Here is a 19,775-nt window from a genome sequence, read left to right as displayed (position 1 = left end):
AATACTCCCTGATATACTACTGTCCCAGGGCCACTTGGGGTACAGAGAAGAGGGATCTCAAGCTTCTGGAAACTTCTAGTCCCTGCCCTACATGTTCTCTGTAGTTGCCTCCTTCGAGACCCAGGTTCCAGCTTTCACCTCACGCTGCTTGGGTGCCCTTGATCCCTGGGGTCAGTAATGTCCCCTCCTTCTATCTCATCTCTCCTACATCCTGCATCTCTACCCTAGATTTGGAGAAAGTTGTACAAGAAGAACTGGGAAACAGATTTTTGAGGACCCGTCTGCTGGGGAGGAAAACAGTGAGGTGGAATGTTGGTGCCCAGCAGCGGCTGTGAAAGAAGGACACAAAGGGATCCTGGCCCCAGGGCTGGTGCTCCCCTACACACCCAGATGCATAGAGATCCCGGGATCCCCAAGCACTAAGCTTACTCTCTGATGAGCCTCAGCCTCACTGCTGCCTCCTTGTGGTTTTATTGTGGGATTCCCAGGGTGGAGGAGGCCAGCCTAGGACCCAGCTAGGCAGATACACACAGGCCTTGGGAACTAGAGCGATGGCAAAGGGATCCACGTGGACCTCTAGCCCTTAGTGGACCTAAACCACTCTGTGCCGTTGTAGCTGCAACTGCTGCACTGCTTCACACAGGTCTTTGAACACAGCAGCCCCTTCAATAAAGGCTTGAAATAAAAACCAAATCAAATGAAAGCCTGCGTTTTTGTTGGGATGGAGGCGGAAGCAGAGCCATTTCAAGCTCTTGGGAGGAAAGTGTGACTTCTCTTACAAGAACCTTAAGATGCAGTTTGGGTGCAGAGTGTCCACAGGCCGAGAGAATTCAGAGCAATAGGAAGGGCCGTTCAAACAAGTGTGGTAGAACTTCATTAATGGGCGATGATGGAATGGGGTTTGAATTGGCAGGAAGGAAAGGGGCAGATACTCCTCTGGGCGTTTGGGGGGCTGCATCAGCAAAATTGGAAATGAGAAGTTGAAACCAGGTGGGTCAAGCAGGAGGGAGCCAATTTCCACTTCCCCTTCTCTTCAGACTTGTCTTCCCTTTTCCCCTGGGCAGATATTTCTTGGTCATCCATTTTCATTTAATGTTGCATCAGAAGCATTTTCCATGTTGCTGGTATGTTTTCTTAATAAACTTCCATTGTGGAATAATACTATATTTACAGATAATTTGCACAGATAGCATAAGGGAGCTCTTATACTTGCCTTACCCAACATGTTTCTTCCTATGTTATCAGCTTACGGTACTGTGGTTCATTTGTCAAAATTAAGAAACCACCTTTGGTATAACTAAGCTCCAGAATTTCTTTGCATGATACCAGTTTTTCCACTAATATACTTTTTAAATTTTAGGAACCAACGCATATAGTTTTGTCTGTCTCCTTTGTCTCTGTGACAGCTTCTCAGTGATTCCTTATTTTTCATAAGCTTGACGGTTTAGGGGATTCCTGGTCAAGTATTTTGTAGAATTTCCCTCAAATTGGGTTTGTCTGATATTTTCTCAGGATTAGATATGGTGTTATGTGTTTTTGGAAAGAGAGCAGAGAGGTGACAGGCACTTGTTATCATAGCGGGTGTGTGTGATATCTCAGTGATATTCCTGGGGATGTGACTATTACTGTGTCATACCACGTGGGTAAGGCAGCCGGGCCGGCTCCACTGTAGAGATGCCGTCTTTCCCTTTAGGGGCTCCAGTCTTTGGAAGTGAGTCACTAAATCCAGTCCGAAGTCAGAAGAGGCGGAGACAGCCATGCCCTCCCCCCAGAGCAGGTAGCACCTTCACAGCTCATTTGAAACTGTAAGATACATTTGTTCCTCCCCGTTTATTTATTTATGGAATAATTTATTTATATCGCTGTGTATACTTATTCTGTACTCTGGCTTATAACCCAATACTCCATTATTTATTCTGCTGCCCAAATTATTCCAGTTTTGGCCATTGGTGTCTCTTTCAGTTTGGCTCTTGTGTCCCTGTGATCTGTTCCCACCCCTTTTTTGGTTTTCTTGAGTAGGTACTTTAATGGAATTTCTTTTTAAAAGTTATTCATATTTTTATTTTTAAAATTGATCTGTATTGTTGAACGTTTAAAGCACTTCCTTACTTCTGGCACTGGTGTCTTTGCTGAGGCCCATGTACAGTACTTACGGAGGCTTCTCCACTCCGACTCACGGGCACCTGAAGTCTTTCCAGTCCTGCTGTGCCCAGGGAATTTTTGACTTTCATATCCACAAGGAATTGTTCTCTTTCTGGCAGCTGCTTGACCAGGCTCATGAAATTTCACCCTTGGTCAGACTGGTATTCAGCCCAACTCTTAAGGAGACCCCTGTGCAGATTTCTGGAGCTTCCTCTGTGAAGATCCCTCCCCTCTCATGCTCTGCCTCCGATTCTGTCTCTGTCCCCCTGAACTCTGATCTCTGTGTCCTCAATTCAGTGACGCTGTTGGACATTCCCCTCCTTGAGTCGCAGTCCATAAATTGCCTCTAGACAGAAAGCCTGGGCGATGATAGGGTTCGTTTCATTGGTTTCCTTTCACCATCCTGCACCACCTGTTTTCCAATGTTTGAAAATGGACATCTTGCAACCTTTATTTTTCTTTTTAATGGCAGGAGGACAAGTCCCATAGTAGTTACCAAGTCTTTAGCTTTTTATATGTTATTTTCTTTGTGATTCTTTCTATTATACAAACCTGAGAAAATGATTATCCTTCTCTCATAAATATAATAGCTCTTCAAAGAAAAAAGAGATGGTTTAGTAGTGAGAATGGAGGAGTGAACTTAAGAGCTACTGCAGGAGGAGCAAGCATCCAGGTCTGGTCATTGTACACGGTGTGTGTGTCTGTGTGTGAGACACAATAACAAGACATTAAAGATGACCTACAGTTATAACCAAGATGGTAGTGCAGACCTAGCTGGTTTGGCTCAGTGGTTAGAGCACCAGCCCTACTTTGATATCTGACATCTCTCAAGAGTCCCAACTTTTAATTTCCTACTGCCCGCTGGACATCCCTTTCTTGACCTCTCATCTATCACCTCTCACTTGACCTTGTCTACAGCCAAGGCCAACCATTTGTTTCAAAAGGGCTCCTTCTTTAAGCTTTCCAATTTTTATCATTTTATACCCATAAAGCCATGTGCTCAAAACCCTGGCTTTATCTTTGACTTTAACTAATATCCAGGTCCAAATGTTTCTTATTCCATAATATCTTAATCCTCTATCCCATCTTGTCATTCTCATTTTCACCACCTAGACCATGACAGATCTCTCCCTGCACTAGTGCATCCCCTTATAGTTTCTAAGCCAACTTTATAAAACAATATTTATTGTTTCTCTTTAATGTAGAGTTTCTCACCTTCTTGCTTACCTGCCACTGTCCCAGTCCTCAACCTGGCAATTATACCTCTCACAGTCTAGTACCAGATTATCTTTGTAGTCTCATGTCTATCACTTTTCCATGCTTTCTTTCCATTCCAGCCCAAATAATTGTTCTCTTAAAACCACTTGTATCTGCTGACTCCTGAATCTTTCCTCAAGCCACTAACTCAATCTGAAATTCTGATTTCCTTTCTTTGAACTTGTCCAAGAACTTTTCTTCCCGGCTCAAAACTCAGTCAAGCCCTATCTCCTCTAAGAATCATTTTCTGACTGCCCCCAGTATCTGTGGTCCTGTCACTTCCAAGCCCACGGACAGTGATTATTGAAAGACTAGAGTGGTCTTTACATATTATCTCTTTAGATACATGTTTGGCCTCCCTGAGTTTCTTACATGTAGGGAACCTGCCTTACTCCTCTATTGGCCTTCAGTCCCTGGCACAGGGCCCGGGCATCATACTTGTTCAATAGCCTTTATGCACAGTGATTGTGCTTAGGGATAGGATGGTTAGTTTGATGGTTTGGAGGCAAAGAAGATAAAGTTTGGGGGATAAAGAAGGGGAGTATTATGGGAACAGGTGAGTATAATTGTGGCAGGGGATAAAGGAGGCAGGTTGAAGGAGAGGCAGAAATGGATGTTTAGAAATGCAGGGTAAGAGCAGGAGACTGAGTGAAGATCACTCTCCCACCTGTTATTGGTTGGGCCTGGGGTTAGAGGCCTTCTCTGCATGTGGTCATGAGATGGTTGGGTGGGGGTCCAGATGGTTCTGGTCTCTTATCTCCATGAGTTTCTGTCTATCCCTATCCATGACCCCATCAATTCTCTTCTCTTTCTCCAGTCTTGAAATTTTAACATTGTGTCTCCTGGCAGATTAAATGTTGTAATAGGCTCAATGTTTATGTCCACCTTCCCCCTCTCAATTCATATGTTGAAGTCCTAAGGCCAATGTGATGGAATTAGGAGTTGGGGCCTTTGGGGATGCTTAGGTCATGGGGTAGAGTCTTCAGGAATGGGACTAGTGCCTTTATGAAAAGGCCTTAGAGGGTTTCCTTGCCCCTTCTCCAGGTGAGGAGACAGTGGGTCTGCAGCCTGGGAGAGGCCCCACCTGACGATGCCAGCATCCTCATCTTAGACTTCCCGCCTCCAGAACTGTGAGGAACAGATTTGGTGGTTTATAAGCCACACAGTCTGTGGTATTTTGTTATAGTAACCTGAATGGGCTAAGACAGGTGTCCTTGCTCCTCACTGACACTGCTAGGTCATGTCCTCTCTCTCCTTAAACATAACCAGCTCTGAATCTCTTCATCAATTTCCACCAACTACTATTTCTGCTTGTGGCAATTATCTACTTATTCTCTAATCAGTTCCCCTCGTTCCTTGAAGATTTCAGTTCTACATCATGATCTCTATTCCTAAAACTATTATCATCATTCCTGGTAAGAAAAAAAAAGTTGTTGATATGTTCTGCCATATTTCCCTTTGCTATAGGTGAAATATCCCTGTCATAAAAATAGGCCAACTCTGCCACTTGTGAATTAAGTCCCATTATCTCTTACCTACCCAAGGACATCATGCTAACTCTTCCTACTCATTACCAATTTTTCTTTCTCTCTTGAATCTTTCTCATCAGCACTAAAGCATGCTGTTAATTTTCCCCATCTTAAAAGTCCTTCTACTCACTTCATATCTCCTTCCAGTTACCACACTCTTTCTCTTATAGTAGGTCACACTTTGAAAAGATTAAACACCCAACGTATAAAATTAGAAAAAGAACAAAAGAAAAATCCCAAAAGCAGGAGGGGAAGAAATTATGAATAACAAAACTTAAAATAATGCATTAGAAAACAAAGACACAGTTGACAGGAACAAAAAAGCGAAAAACTGGTTCTTTCAGAATATCAGGATAACTGATAAACTGCTGGCAAGATTGATGAAGAAAAAAAATGAATTTAGAAAGTCATATTTGCAAAGAAAAGGAACCATAATAGCAGTTGCAGTGGATAATTAATAAAAGAATATTAAGAAAACTAAATGACAATAAATTTGATCAAATGTAAAAAAAATCCTACAAAAGGTAAAGCTAAATCTGAGTAAAAAAATAGAAAACTTGAATAACCCCATAACTGTTAAAGAATGTTAGTATGTATTTTTATTTTATTTTATTTTTTCAAATATATCCTTATTGATTTCAGAGTGGGAGAGAGACAGACAGACAGACAGGAACACCACTGATGAGAGAGTCATCATTGATTGGCTGCCTCCCACATACCTCCAACCAGGGACAGAGCCTACAACCCAGGCACGTGCCCCAACCAGGAGTCAAACCACAACTTCCAAGATCCCAGGCTGAGGCTCAACCCCTGAGCCATGCCCGGCTGGGCTTAATAGGTATTTTAAATCTTCCAATGAAAAAACCACCAGAATTGGGTAGTGTCTTCAGGTGGAATTGTATAAAACATTCTAGGAAAAGGTAATACTGATCTTGGGTAAAATCTTCCCCCAAATAACAGAGAATAAGGAACACTGCCCAACTTACTTTTGGGGGAATTACAACCTTCTTAACAACAACAACAACGAAAAGACAAGCATAGCTCAAGAGATCATTATAGACCAGTCTTAGTCATGAACACAGATGTGAAATATGTAGAGAAAACTAAGCAAATTGAATTCACAACGCCTAAGATAACCCAGTGTACATTTTTCAAAATGCAAACTTGCTTTAAGATTTAAAAAAATAGATACAAAGCAATTCCAATAAAAATCATAAGAGGTTTCATTTCTGAAACTAGAAAAGCTGATCCTAATATTATTAAGGAAGGTGAGAGGCCCAAGGAAAGACAAAGCACCTCTAAAAAACAAATTGGAAGAATATTTCATCAAGTGGCAGCCTCTGTTAAGTATAAAGCTGTAGTAGTTATGTGAGTGTGGTATAACTACTGGACAGCTAAGAACTAGTCTCATTCATAGATAGAAAGCTACATGATTTATGTCAGCATTATTTTCAATAAACAATGCTGTGGTAACTGATTATCCAGATCAGGAAAAAAAAAAAAATGGAATTGACTTCTCTCTCCCACTGTATTAAAAAATTAGTTCCACCACTAAGACAAATTTTTAATCACTTGTGTCAATGATAATATAATGTCATTATATATGATTTCATGATAAATGGAGAAGGTAAAATTTCCAGGGGAAAGAAAATGTGACATGAGTAGATCGCTGATTTCTCTAAGCGAGTTTGTTTGAAGTTAAAAGTCATTGTATTAGGAAAACGAAGTAAGGACAATGCTTCATGCTAGTGAGATATTTAGGTAGGGAACTCAAGAGGAGAAAATAGAATCATAGCAACTCAGACCATGGAAAAAGTAAATATCAGGGGAAAATGTTAACCATGGTGGTGGCCTAGAGTATTTGAAGGGTAAACAATTTGGGCTCAGATAGTGACACTGCTCTCTATGAGGCTGGGCTTCAGGTATTCATAGGGAAGTTCTAGCTGCTCATTCCGGGCCACAATTTCCCTTTCCAGGTTCTCCAGATCTGTCTGAAAATGTCTTAAAACAGCCTTGGGCTCAGGACCTGAGAAATACTCTTCTTTGTGATGCCCGAGGGGTACCTGAAGCAGAAGGAAAGGATAATCATCTTCTAGTTCTGAGAAACAGGGACCCAAACTCCAGTCCCTCACCCTAATGTCTCCTTGTCAGTCTTCATTCCCTCAGGGTTTCAGAGGTCCCCACTCACCATGTCAGACTGGGGCCGGCTCAGGAGCCATGTGGTGGCCATTTGAATACAGGTCTGCCAGACGTTAGGTAGTGAGCCCATCACTGTGGCCATTGTGACATCTTCTTTGGTGGTGGGTGGGGGCATCCGCATTGAGCATGGCCCATTAGGGACCCAGGCAAACCAGTCATACTGGGGGAGGAAGAATCTGGAGTCACTCAGAAACTCTGATTCAGGACCCTAGACCCCAACTCTCCCTCAGGTATCCCCTCGCCCAGATGCTTTCTCTCAGAGACCCAGGCTTTCAGGTGTCCATACCTGGCCCATGTTGACAGCTGCATGCTGGGCAGAGCACGTGAAGATGCACATGGTAAGGAAATGACACAGCTGGGCCCGCGAATGGAAGGAGACAGGGAAACCTAGAGAGAGAAAAACAAAGTTTAGAAACTAGAGTCCCAAAGGAGATAAGGAAATAAATGCTGATTCTTGGCATGTCCATATATTAGAATTAATGAGTGTTCATTCTTCATTTATTCAAAAAGTATTGAACTACTATGTACCAGACACTGTATAGGCATTGGGAATGTGCTGTGGGCAAAACAGACTGTGGTAGGAAAGAATGATCATAAACAGAATTACTAAGTAAGATTACACACACTGAGTTAGTGATAAGAATATAAGCAAGCCTGATGGACAGAACTGAGAAGGATTACAGTAATTTTGGTCCTGGAAGGGCTGACGAGGTGCTGTTGGGTGGATGGGGAAGAGACAGCCCCAATACTCGGAGGTAAGACTCCTCTCCACAGTGGGGTGTGGCTTAGTGATGTGTGTACCCCCAGGGCCTGGTTATAAGAAATAGCTCACAGCTCCTGCCTATAGGTATCCCACGGAGGGAGTGGGTGGATTCAAGGTATTGTGTGAAGCATGAAGGGGGAAGGAGCTAAAGGCTGATTCGAAACAGTGTGGCCGGCCTATGTGTACTAGAGCGAGGACTATGCATCTAGGAAGAGCCCAAGAAAGGCTGTTTCTTCACTATGCATAAAAAATGGGGTTGGGGACCTGAAGGTAGTTCACTGGTGAGGGGGGCACTTTCGCCGAAGAAACTTAGTCTCAAGGATCATGGTGCTGAGTTTGGGTTTAAGTCAAAATATATACAGTATTGAGGCCACGTCTAGAAATGACCTTGCACTGTGGCAGGTGTGCAGGATGCCTGGATCCTTTGTGTGGACAGGAGCAGGAAGGAGGAAAAGGGAGGGAAACTAGGGTGGGCTGCCATGGGCTGTGGTGGGAACAAGCTATTCACATATCCTTAGGTAAGAAAATAGACAACCCTAGAGAGAGCCCTTCAGGGCCTGGGCACATTCCTCACTGCCTGTGGTTCTGGTGTTATTGGGCCCCATGGCAGGTTAGAGGCATCTGTGAAAAGGTGTGGGGTTCTCTGAGTAGGACACTCCTTGAGTTTCTAGAATTGTCCCGAGTCTTAGGAGGTGCAATGGGATCTAGATGCCTCTGTGTGGAGGGACAGGGGGTGATGTGGTGTTGTGGTCATGCTCCAGAAGGACATGGCTGACAAGGGGCTCTGAGCAGAATGTCTGAGGAGCTCTGTTCTCTGGGGAGAGATCTCACCTCGGTCCTGGGCCTGGCACAGCCCCACCACAGTGATATCCTGACACCAGGCCTGCAGCTCAGGGTCCCCTCTCACGATGTCATCCCCATGGTAGAAAAGGTGGACAATCCCTTCCACGTACCTGCCCAGAGGAGAAGGGAGCTGAGCACCTTGAGAGTAGAAGGTTGTAGCCTCTGACCACTGCTCCTTTTCTGTGGCCTCTGTCCCACTGACTCTCACTGTATATGGGGACATATCTTACAAGACTTGCCTTTTGCGACATCCCCTAGTTCTTTCGAAATACTAGTTTCGAAAGGAAGAAAATGTGGATCATTAGTTTCAAGAATTCCATACACATGGTTGATAGTCGCTCTTTGTAACAAAATCCCTGATTCCACCAGGTCCCATGGTTTACCCTCCCACCCAACTCTGCCTGCTGACAGTCTATGTCAGTCTCCCCATCTGTAGACCCTACCCTCTGTCCCTATGCTCTTCCTTTTCTCTCCCAGGATTGAGTCCTCTGCTCCTCCTGTCTGGACCTTCTGTTTCATGTTCCTTTGGCCCAATGCTGACCTCAGGCCAAAGCCCCATTCTCACCGTCCCCAATGCCCCTCCATTTCTCAGCTCCCACTCTCACCCACCGGGCAATGATCTCCCAGAGCCGTAGAGCATCATGGGCATAGAGGGCACTTGGGATTCCCAGCAGGCCGCGGTCAGCCAGATCATCAGGAGCACAGAGGGAGCGGTAGGTCAGCTGAGCCATGGCCCGACGGATCAACTGCACATGGCCCCCTCCACCTGTGCTCCATGCCTGTGCCAATGGAAATGACAGGTCTTGAGGGGACAAACAGAGCTGGAGAACATGGTATACTATATGAAGGGGTCAGATGTGGGCTCTTCAGATTTAATGACATTGGGATAAAAAAACAGGTCTCCTGGTTTTAAGGGTCAGGAAATTCATACAAGGTGGCCTGGAATCTTGAAAGTGACAGGAGGCCATGCAGAGTTGGATGGTTAGGTGGCCCCACACTCCATTACCACCTTACCTTATCAGATATACCTCCATCTGACATGACTTGGGTCCGAGCCCTTGTGTTGATCTCCAAGGTGTAGCGGATGTGTGGGATCAGGAGCTGGGTAGAGCAGGTTAGAGGGGGTGGTTTATAGAGGACATGCTTGGGTCCTTCTTATTTAGGGAGTGGCACTCAGCATGGTGACTTTCCTCCTGATGCTTTCCTCCCTGCTAGTGCCTTTGCAGGGTGGTTTCCTTCTGCTTCTCTGCTCTTAGTCTCAGGTTCTCCTTTTGCCCTGTGACTTGAGTTTTGGAGTCTGACTGACCAGGATTTTAATCTACACTTTGCCTCTTACTTTGATACTTGTCCAAGATAATAAGCCCTCTAAGTGTCCTTCTGTTTATCTGTTTATAGGGGATGACCCTATTCCCATCACGGGCGCTGTGGTGATGCTTATGTGTACAGTGCCTGAGTGCTCAGTACACTGCCCAGCACACAGACGTCCTTGAATAGTGGCCGTTATCATTACCTTTATTATTTCCACCTTGAGGACAGGTGTCCTTTGAAAATCAGCCCTTTAACTTTTGATATTTTTAAATGAATTTTCTATCATAAATATCTTTGTAGTTTAAACTAGCCTTCCTATTAATTTTCAAAGCTGTTCCTCCAAACTCTAGTTGTTTTAATCTCGCATTTTAACAATTTTGGATTGGGGGTAGGGTAGTTTTAGAATTAAAGGAACCATATTGATCCATTTTCTTTATCAGCAAATGGGCTTTGTCAAATCTCTTCCCACCACCAATTAAGCACTGTTAACTTCTCCTGCTGTCCCTTGACCATAAAAAAAAAGGCCATCTAATCCTCGGGTGCAGGTCCTTTTGTATTAGACAATTTTGTCTTTGTCCTGAGTTGTTATGGTGAGGGAAGACAGGTGTAGAGGGGCTGAGGAAGGGGGATTTTGAAGTGTAAAGGTGGGTTTAACCACTAAGACACACTGATGATGGTGATGCAAAGGCCTCAGGAAGTCAATCAAATCCAAGAGCAAGGAATTCCGTTAGTGTCTACCTCGTCTATGTTACCCCAGAATCCAAAGGGGTCACCGCTAGCAGTGGACAGGTTTGGAGATAAGGGTGGAGACTCCTCAAAGAAACACAATTCAGTTGTTCTCCCTATTATATACTCATGTATCTTGCTACCACTTCAAACTCTATGGACCTAAAACTGAACATCCCATCTTTGACCTCAAATTGGCTTCTTCTGACTGTATTGTTTCTGACAATTGCTCTGGTTCATAAGCCTCTATCATTTTTTTCTCCTGCTGCTATGTGTGAAGGGTCATCAAGATTTCAAAAACACTTTTAAGCAAGCACAAGTCTATTTTTGCTGCCTTCTGGCTAGCAATCAGTTCTAGGCTCACTGTTTTATAAAATTACAATATTTCTGGATCAGTGCAATGGTATCTACTGGTGTCTCCTAGTTGTTGCAGCAGCTCAGGCCTCTGAGCGCTCTCTCCAGTCTTGCACCCAGGCATGCTGCAACTGCTATTTCCTCTCCTCACAAAGTCTTTGCATTTTCCTTCCATTTATCTCACTACCATGTCATGCACCTTTCATTAGGCAGGTTAAATCACCTCTTGGGCTGCTCTTTTATTTCTTTGATCTTCTACTTAATGATTCCTAAGTTGTGGTGGAACATTCTCCATCAAAGATATGGTGTTTATTGCTTTCTCTCTTGATTTCAAACTCTTATTTCCAGATCCTATTCTCTGGTTATTTTTGGTGTGTACCATTTGTCTTGCCAGTTCCATACTAACTCCCTGAAAGGAGAGCAATACTTTTGTTTATCAAATTATACTCCTACTGGACACCAGACTCTGCTGGAGAATGTCAGAGCTGCCCTTACAGTAAGTGCTGAATGCATGCTAAGTGACTTGACTTAATACAATAGATGGGGTCTCTCTGTACTATTTTTAAAACTGCATGAGAATCTATGATTATCTGAAAATAAAGATGCTTTGAACATTAGGAATAAAGCTAAAAGGTTCAGGGTCCTGACACAATCATCTCCTCTTCTCCATTTACAAACTGCTATAAAATTTTTTTATTACAATAACGGACACACGTTCAACTGGAAGAAGCTTTGTTAACATGTTCCCAAACAACTGGCTTAGGCTTTTAAAATCCTAGAGAGTCGTTGTGTTGTTTCCTTTCTCTGGAATGTGAGTGAGGTGGGACTTGGAGGGTAGGGGATGTACCTTGAAGACAGGGTGCAGTCCTGGGAGGCACCGCATGGTGGCCACAGCAATGACCTCAGCCAGCAGATGAGTGTTCAGAATGTGATACTGGAGTGCATGCAGATGGAAATCTGAACTTCGGACCCAGGTCTTTGCCAGGAGCCAGGCAAGTGGAGGATCTGAGGGCAGGAACAGTGGTGGGGTGGGGGAGCTGGGGTTGGGAGGCTGGATCTGCAAGAAAGAGGAATTAAACATTCACTGACCTCATCAAATCTTAGACACTATGCTTAGCATTGTGTGGGAAACGCTGCTGACTAGATTATTGCCTCCCAGGGGGTCATAATCTACTAGGAGGAATGAGGCCCCTTCCACTCATCCTGTCACTAGCAGGGCGAAGTGCGCAGTGTGACTGGGAGAAACCTGACCAGGGTGTGAGTTAGGATGGTCGGGTAGGAAAGAGAAATTTGACGTTTGAGATAACTGATGGTTCTCATCATTGGATTGATAAAAACAGATTAAAACCAAGGGAGAAAAGATGTCTGAGAAAGAAGGGATATTCCACAGATTCAAAGGTCAGAAAGACATTGAGTAGCCTGAGGTAGGAACCAACAGAGACCATTATGACTCTCAAAAGGTAATTTCGGGTGAGCAGTGAGCAGGCTGTGAGGTCGAAAGGAGAGGCTGGAGACAAGGACAGGTCTCACTGAGTGAGGCAGGGGTGGGGGACAGGAGCCAGCTGTCCTTGTCCCTGGGCAGAGGTTGGGTTGAACACAGAGCAGTGTTGGGAGGGGGGTGCCCAGGTTACCTCACCTGGATGACCATGGGCAGCAGCTTCCCACTGGGCTCCATCCTCAGCATGACGAGGGGGGCAGCCAGGTACTGCTGCTCTCCTTGGATCACATTGGCTGGAATTCCATCCAGCAGGATGAAGTCAGCCTCAAACAGGGAACCCTTCTGGGGAAAGAAGGAATGTATCCATGGTTAGAGGGACAGGGCAAAGGGGAAGAAATGGAAAGACATTCAGTCTCATTTCTTGCCATTATCCTACATCCCTCCCAGAGTCCCAGGGGCAGAACTAAAGGAAGCACCAGAGCATCAAGTTCAAGTCCTCTCACTTTACAGAGAAGGATAGGACCCCACGAAAGGAGTCTTCCCTAGAGACATGGGGCTTGTCTGTGGCAGAGGTGGTTTTAGGACTAGATAGGCCAGTTGATTCTGTACCACAGGTATGCCACTCTCCCCTTTTCTGGTTGTCCAAGCTCCTTCCCCAGCATTCCTGAAGGTCTACATTATTGGCTGTATCCAGCCTTCATGCTGTTCTCTACATACTTTATCATCTGTAGGTTTTTCCAGCAGAGGACTTGCACCCAGGAACTGTTGGTTACCGCAGCCTCCCTTCCCTGACACCTTTGATTCCTTCCCTGCAGCACTTCACCTCCCCCCAAAGACAAAGTGAAGACAATAGAGGGCTGGAGGGCGTACCTGGAGTTCTTTCTCCAACTGGGCCCCAAGCTCCTCCATCCCCGAGGGCAGCACCAGCCGGGAGGGCAGAGAGGTGGAGCGTCTCAGCAGCATGGGGTTGGCGCCCCTGAGGAACTGGTAGCCAAAGAGCTCATCATCCTGCCAGCGCTGCTGAACCTTCTCTGAGGGGTCAGGGAGGAGGGGAGGAAGAGGGTGTTCACCATAACCCCATGTCCCTCTCCTCCAGGCTACCCCAGGGATTTAGTCACATGACTCCTCCATACCCAGCCCACAGATTTTCATTCATGAGGCCTCTGTGAGATCCCCACGTATAAGTCCTCTTTTGGCAAGTAGTTTTGGGGACTGTGGAGTGTGACAGATAGCTCATTAAAAGGACCATCAAGGTGTTATGGAGACCTGGGGAAACCACTGACCAGCCAGGGCACTCTTTTGTCCCCAGAAGATCTGATCAAAATCTTCCAGGCTGTCCCATGACCTCAGGAGGGTGGAAACATATTTCATGGCAGTCTCAATAATCCTAGAACAGGTGTCAAGGACATAACAACCATCAATTTACCAAATCCTACCTGTTTCTGGGTGCACGAGCCCCAACCCACTCTGACCATTTCCTCACCCTGCATTCACTGTCCATTCATAGTCCAGCCTCTTCTTCTCATGGAATCTCATATTTGGAGGTAGATCATCCACACTACCTGCAGCTATTGTCAGGGGGAGCCCTTCCTTCCAGGTGGCCCAGCTAGGAGACAGGAATTAAGGTTATGGAAGGGGGTAGAGGACAGTGATGGGTAGGAAGTAGGGGGTAGAAGTCAGTGATGGATGAAGTTGTCAGGGAGGGGATGTAAACTGGGAGGGTGGTCACCAGTAGATTTGCTGTCTTTCCTCCAGTTCCTTTTCTCGATGCTTCTGGAACACATCCAAGCTATTGCTTCCCGGCAGGCGAGCTAGGGAGACATTAAGGCATTTGACATCAATGCTTTCTCCAGTGCCATGTTATGCCCTGGCTTCTCCAATCTCCTGTTTCTTTCTTTTTAATTTTATTGTTGACAGTAATACAGATGTCCCCGTAACCCCCTCCCTCTACCCACCTCCTCCCAGCCCCTGCCCCACCCCAGGCCTTTACTACATTATTGTCTGCATCCATTGATTAAGCGTGCATGTATATAAGTTCTTTGCTTAATCTCTGCTTGCCCCCTCTGCACCAGGGTCTGTCCAGCTGTTCCATGCGTTCATGCCTCTGCGCCTATGTTGTTCATCAGTTTATTGTGTTGGTTAGATCCCACTTATAAGTGAGATCCTGTGATATTTGACTTTCTCTGACTGGCTTACTTCACTCAGCATAATATTGTTCAGGTCAATCAATGCTGTCCCAAAGGGCAAAAAAATCCTTCTTTTTTACAGCTGTATAGTATTCCATGGTATAAATGTACCACACCTTTTTAATCCACTCATCTGCTGATTAGCACTTGGGCTATTTCCAGATCTTGACTATTATAAATAATGCTGCTACGATAATAGAGATGCATATATTCTTTCTGAATGGTGTTTCCGGATTATTAGGATATATTGCAAAAACTGGGGAGCACAATCTCCTGTTTCTTAATTGTATGGCATCATACTCTTTTGCCTTTTCCTCTGCCTCTGTCTCTCCTGCTTAATTCCCTAGTCATTCATTTCCCTGCCCCCCCTTCTTGATTTCACTGATCTGAGATCTCATATTTGTCTTGAGAGGAAAATCCCATGTTTGATACACTATTGTAATGCTTAACTCAGATTTACCCAACGTTCCCAATTCTCCATTATCTATAAGTTTCATTCTTAATCAGCTGAAATGTCCACACATATCCTACATTATCCCTCATTACTAAATTTCCATTGTCCAGGTCCTCCCCTGTCTACACCATAACCTGTTCTCCAAAATGGCATATTTCAAGTCAGGGGCACTTACCTCTCTGACCTCCGCAATCTACACCATCTCCTGGTCCCTGGTTCTGGGCTGAGGAACGGCCCCACTTGCTACCTTTTCCAGCTTCCTCTCAGGGATCCTCAGCGCCACATACCTACAGCTGGTTACCTGACTTTGTCCTGCCCTCCTTGCTTGTGCCTCAAAGACAGAGTTCACGGTTCCCTCCTTACCTGTCACTTCCCTCAATGTCTCTCCTACTTATTTCTAAGGTGACAGATGCAACCTTAGCTGTCCACCTTCGTGGGCACGACAGGGTGCTCCCCGCCCCACAGTTGCTTCCATGTTTCACAGCCAAGCCAGCCCCACCTCATGCCATTTATTGCTTCCCTTACCTGACCCCTCTCAGGGGTGACCCCCCCCCCATTTCATGTCCTAGCCTTACCTGTCCCTGCCCCAACTTGCTCCCAGTCACAGAGAGATCTCCTTTCCACTTGGCTTTGGCTCTTCTGTTTCCCAGCATTGCTGCACCCCCATGACCTGTGTGGCCTCCTTGGGAGGGGGGATCTGCACATCACTTAGTTCCCTGTCCAGCCCCCTTCCAGGCTTTTTAATCCTTTGTATAATTTCCCCCCAGTTCCCGTCTTGTCCACTCGGGACCTGCTGAGCTCGCCCTTTCTCAGGCCCCTCGGGCCCTCCTCAGTGCTATCCCCTGCCTCCCCCAGCCCCCAGGCGCCCCAGCCCTGCACCCAGGTCCCCGAGGCAGCCTGTCACCTGTGCCCTCGGGCAGGCTCATCACGCCCTCGCCCTGCACCCAGCGGTAGCAGGGGAAGGCGGCCTCCTCGCCCGCGCCTGGGCCCTGCACCGTGATGCGGTCGCAGAACCACGCGTCGTCCACCAGGGAGTGGTGTTTGCGCAACTTCACGAACTGCAGTGGCCCCAGGTCCTCGGGGACATCGTGCTCAAACTCCTCCACCTGTGGGGACCAGGACCCCGTGACACTCAGTAGCGGGGACCCAGGAGGGGACGTCTGCTGGGGGTGCGGGGTCCTTTGTGGAGTCAGGTGACGAGGCCTCCAAGGACGGCGCCGCCTCCTCCCAACACCTGCGGGCGGGTCTCCGACGCCCCATCGCACCGAGAGGACGAGGGACGCGGGGCGAGGCCCCAGGGTCTTGAGTTGAACCCGGAGCCTCGTCACCTGCCCCGTCCGCTGGCTGAGCTCTCCCCGCGCCCGCGCCCTCGGGGGACCGTCCCCCTGAACCCAGATTCCATAATGCCAGCGGCCTGGGGTCACTCGGGAAAGGGGCGGAGGCTGCAAGGACCACGCTCGGGGAGGGAGGGATGAGCCCCTCCCTGGCCGGGCTCCGTCCCTCTCCCGCTGAGCCTGGCGCCCGGCTCCTGGAGGCCCCGCCGCCCCGTGCGCGCTGCCCCGCGCCCCGCCTCCCGGCCCGGCCCGGCCGCGGGGCATCGGGGTCCCCGCCGCCCCCCCTGACCTGGCCCCGCGCCGGCCGCAGCCGCAGCTCCAGCTCCGCCTCCCCGCGCTCCCCGACCAGCCACAGCTGCACGCGGTTCAGCGACCCCGAGAAGAGCCAGGCCCCGGTGGCCACCCGGACGCGGTAGCGGCCCATGGCGGTCTCCTGGGAGCCGAGGCGAGCGGGAGCCGGGCCTGCGACTCTCGGCTCCCCAGGGCCGCCGGCGTGAGTTAGGCACCTCAGGGCCAGTTCGGGCCTTTAAGAGGTGGCTGGGTCCCCGCCCTCCTCACAACTTTCAGGGTTCCCAGGTCTCCGCCCCAGACGAGGCCCAACCGGCGCTCAGCCAGGGCAACGTAAATCTGCTTTCCTGAGCCAAACCCTCAAAAATGACTTGGCGCCCAGCTGGCGTGGGTCAGAGGATGAGCATCGACCTATGATCCAGGACGTTGCGGTTGGATTGCGGTCAGGACACATGCCCGGGTTGCGGGCTCGATCTCCAGTAGGGGGCGTGCAGGAGGCAGCTGATCAGTGACTCTCATCATTGGTGTTTCCCTCTCTCTCTCCCACTCTCTGAAATCAATAAACACACACACACACACACACACACACACACACACACATAAAATTTCGAAAAGATTTCCATATTGGTTACTGGTGAGGGTAGATGGGACTCTAGCCCTGCCTTCCAGCCTCCAGACCTCACCCCAGTGTCTGATCCTTCCTGGGTGCCCTTCCCCTTCTTATCTTGCCTGTGTCCTCTGTGCTCAGGGCCGCTGTCTGCCACAGGCTGGCCCCCAATTTCCTCCAGTTTTGGATATTACAAAAAACTGTAATAGCCAAACAGAATGGCCCACATTCCCACCCTATGCGGTAACTGAACCTGGCCTTTCCACGTCCACCCAATAGGGGTCCCTTTGGCCTAGAAGAGAGAGTTTGCTTCATCCCTACCTCCAGAATCAGTCCCTACATCAGCCTGCTTCTCTGCGGTGATTCCTTTCTCCCCTCTCTAGTGGACTCTGAGGGCTCAGGGCAGTGGGAGGTGGGGGTGAGCACCTAAGAACAGTAGCCTGAGCTACTGCATGAGCTACCTGAGCTAATGTTTAAATCACTGAGAACAGTGCCTGGCACAGAGTCCCTGTATGTATGAGCTGCTATTACTCTATTATTCACAGAGTGGAAACAATTCCCAGCTGAATGTCAGCATCACTTCCACAAATGCCTCTGCCTTTCCCCACCACATTCTCTTTTCCCCATGTCCCTCCACAGGCCCCAGCCTCCCACGAGGGGTCTTACTCCCCCAGCCCCTTCCTCTCCCTTCTTTTTCTCTTTTTCCTTTTTAGGCACATGCATTATATTGGGGCAAATAATTCAAAACAAAATTTCTCCACCCAGAAAAACCACTCCACTCCATGAAGGTAGGAAAGAAAGAGATCGGAATTTTTACTGAAGAAGCATTAACCAGTGTGATGTGCGTCACAGGCAATGCACTAAGAGACTGTAAAGACAGAGAAACCTCACCCTTTTATGTAGCCAAGCAGATACAACCCATTACACACACGTTCTCAAGGTAAACCCTAACTGGTTCTCGAGTAAGGGGCTTGATGGCACTGTTTGTCATGCATAGTTCATTCTAACCTTACCTGGTAATTGGTGAACGTCTGTGTTATTATTTTTTAAATGTATCTTTATTGACTTCAGAGAGAGGAAAGGAGATGGAGAGAGAGGTATAGAAACATCAATGATGAGAGAGTCATTGATCGGCTGCAGCCCACAACCCGGGCAAGTGCCCTGACTGGGAATCGAACCCGGATCGCCTGGATCCTAGGTCAACGCTCAACCGCTGAGCCATGCCCGGCCGGGCCATCTGTGTTATTAAGGGGCTTAATCACAGGGAAAACAAAGTTTTTATATCTTTACCACAAGGTGTATTTTTGCAACTTTGAGCAAGGAGCCCATTTCAGTTGGTCTCCCACCCTCTCACAGAAACTGGGAGACAGGGCTGCTGTCTTCCTTGATTTCAAAGAGATGGCTCCCAGGTCCTTGGGAAAGATGTTCCTGGGTCACAAAGCTGGTAAGAAGCTTATTTAGCTTCTAAAAAGAGCTACAAACATGTTAAAGAGAGAGAAAGAACTTCCAACTACCAGTTTTCTAAAGTGAATGCTCTAAGAAAAGGGAGAGTGGGGAGAAATCTATTTTCAATAGGGAGAATCAAGCCCCTTATTTAAATTTTTTATTTGTCCCTGCAGTTACCGTTTGTTCCTTATGCATGCCACAGGATGGGCCAAGGGCTTGCTTTTGCCTGGGCCTCTTGCAGGAGGGAAGCCCACGTTTGCCACACGTGCGTGCCCAAGCTAAACTCTCCTCCCGACTCCCAGGGCCCTGGTTTCTGTGCCAGTAACTGACTCCCACCTTCTCATTACTTCTTTTTGCAGAACAATTTAGCTTCTTGATCAAGGTTTCTCTCACTGTTATTCCCCAGAGGGCATGGGTGAGGGGATTGGCCTTACATTTCATAGACAAAGAAGACTGCTAAAGTGTTTTTCTAAACATGAGAATCATTTTCTGCCCCCCTTTCTCCTATGCCAAGGTGGCTCCACATGCCATCCACCTAGAGGGCAAGTCCATTGTCCTTGCTCTGTGTTTGGAGCCCCCATTTGGCATGGGGCTCCATGAATTTGTATTTGTTCTTTGGGGACAAATTGGGCATACAAACATGGTATTATAAAGTACGAAACTTTAAGCTATGTAAATATAGGATCTAATTGCAGGGTGGAAATTTTATGGCCTGTTTTTCTGATTACTAATTTGAGGATCCACCTATCCCTGTTTGCAGGAAGTCCAGCACTACCCTCTCTGACTGCTGTTCCTTGCTCCTGTCCTTGTTCAAAGGTGTAACCAGGGAAACATTATCATTCACAATCTAATGGGTCATTTTCTAGTGCTGCAGGAATCCCTGCATAGGCCACATGAGTGA

The 19,775-nt window shown here is 47.2% G+C and overlaps 1 protein-coding gene across 1 annotated transcript; it reads right to left on the bottom strand.

Annotated features, from left to right (window-relative positions):
• Nucleotides 1–5,546: 5,546 nt before the first annotated feature.
• LOC308568452 (polyunsaturated fatty acid lipoxygenase ALOX12-like) lies at nt 5,547–16,969 on the bottom strand. The gene is made up of 14 exons (XM_081161417.1): nt 16,823–16,969; nt 16,104–16,305; nt 14,289–14,370; nt 14,043–14,165; nt 13,843–13,946; nt 13,430–13,590; nt 12,758–12,901; nt 11,969–12,178; nt 9,748–9,834; nt 9,343–9,512; nt 8,722–8,843; nt 7,414–7,514; nt 7,117–7,287; nt 5,547–6,991 (listed from the first exon to the last, which is right to left on the bottom strand). The coding sequence occupies exons 1-14, from the start codon at nt 16,955–16,957 to the stop codon at nt 6,812–6,814; spliced, it is 1,992 nt and encodes a 663-aa protein (XP_081017543.1). The 5' UTR covers nt 16,958–16,969; the 3' UTR covers nt 5,547–6,811.
• Between the last annotated feature and the right edge of the window lie 2,806 nt (nt 16,970–19,775).

Source organism: Miniopterus schreibersii, assembly GCF_964146895.1.
Source record: "Miniopterus schreibersii genome assembly, chromosome: 16".
Taxonomy (NCBI): Eukaryota; Metazoa; Chordata; class Mammalia; order Chiroptera; family Miniopteridae; genus Miniopterus; species Miniopterus schreibersii.
This window is presented reverse-complemented; position numbering and strand designations above follow the sequence as displayed.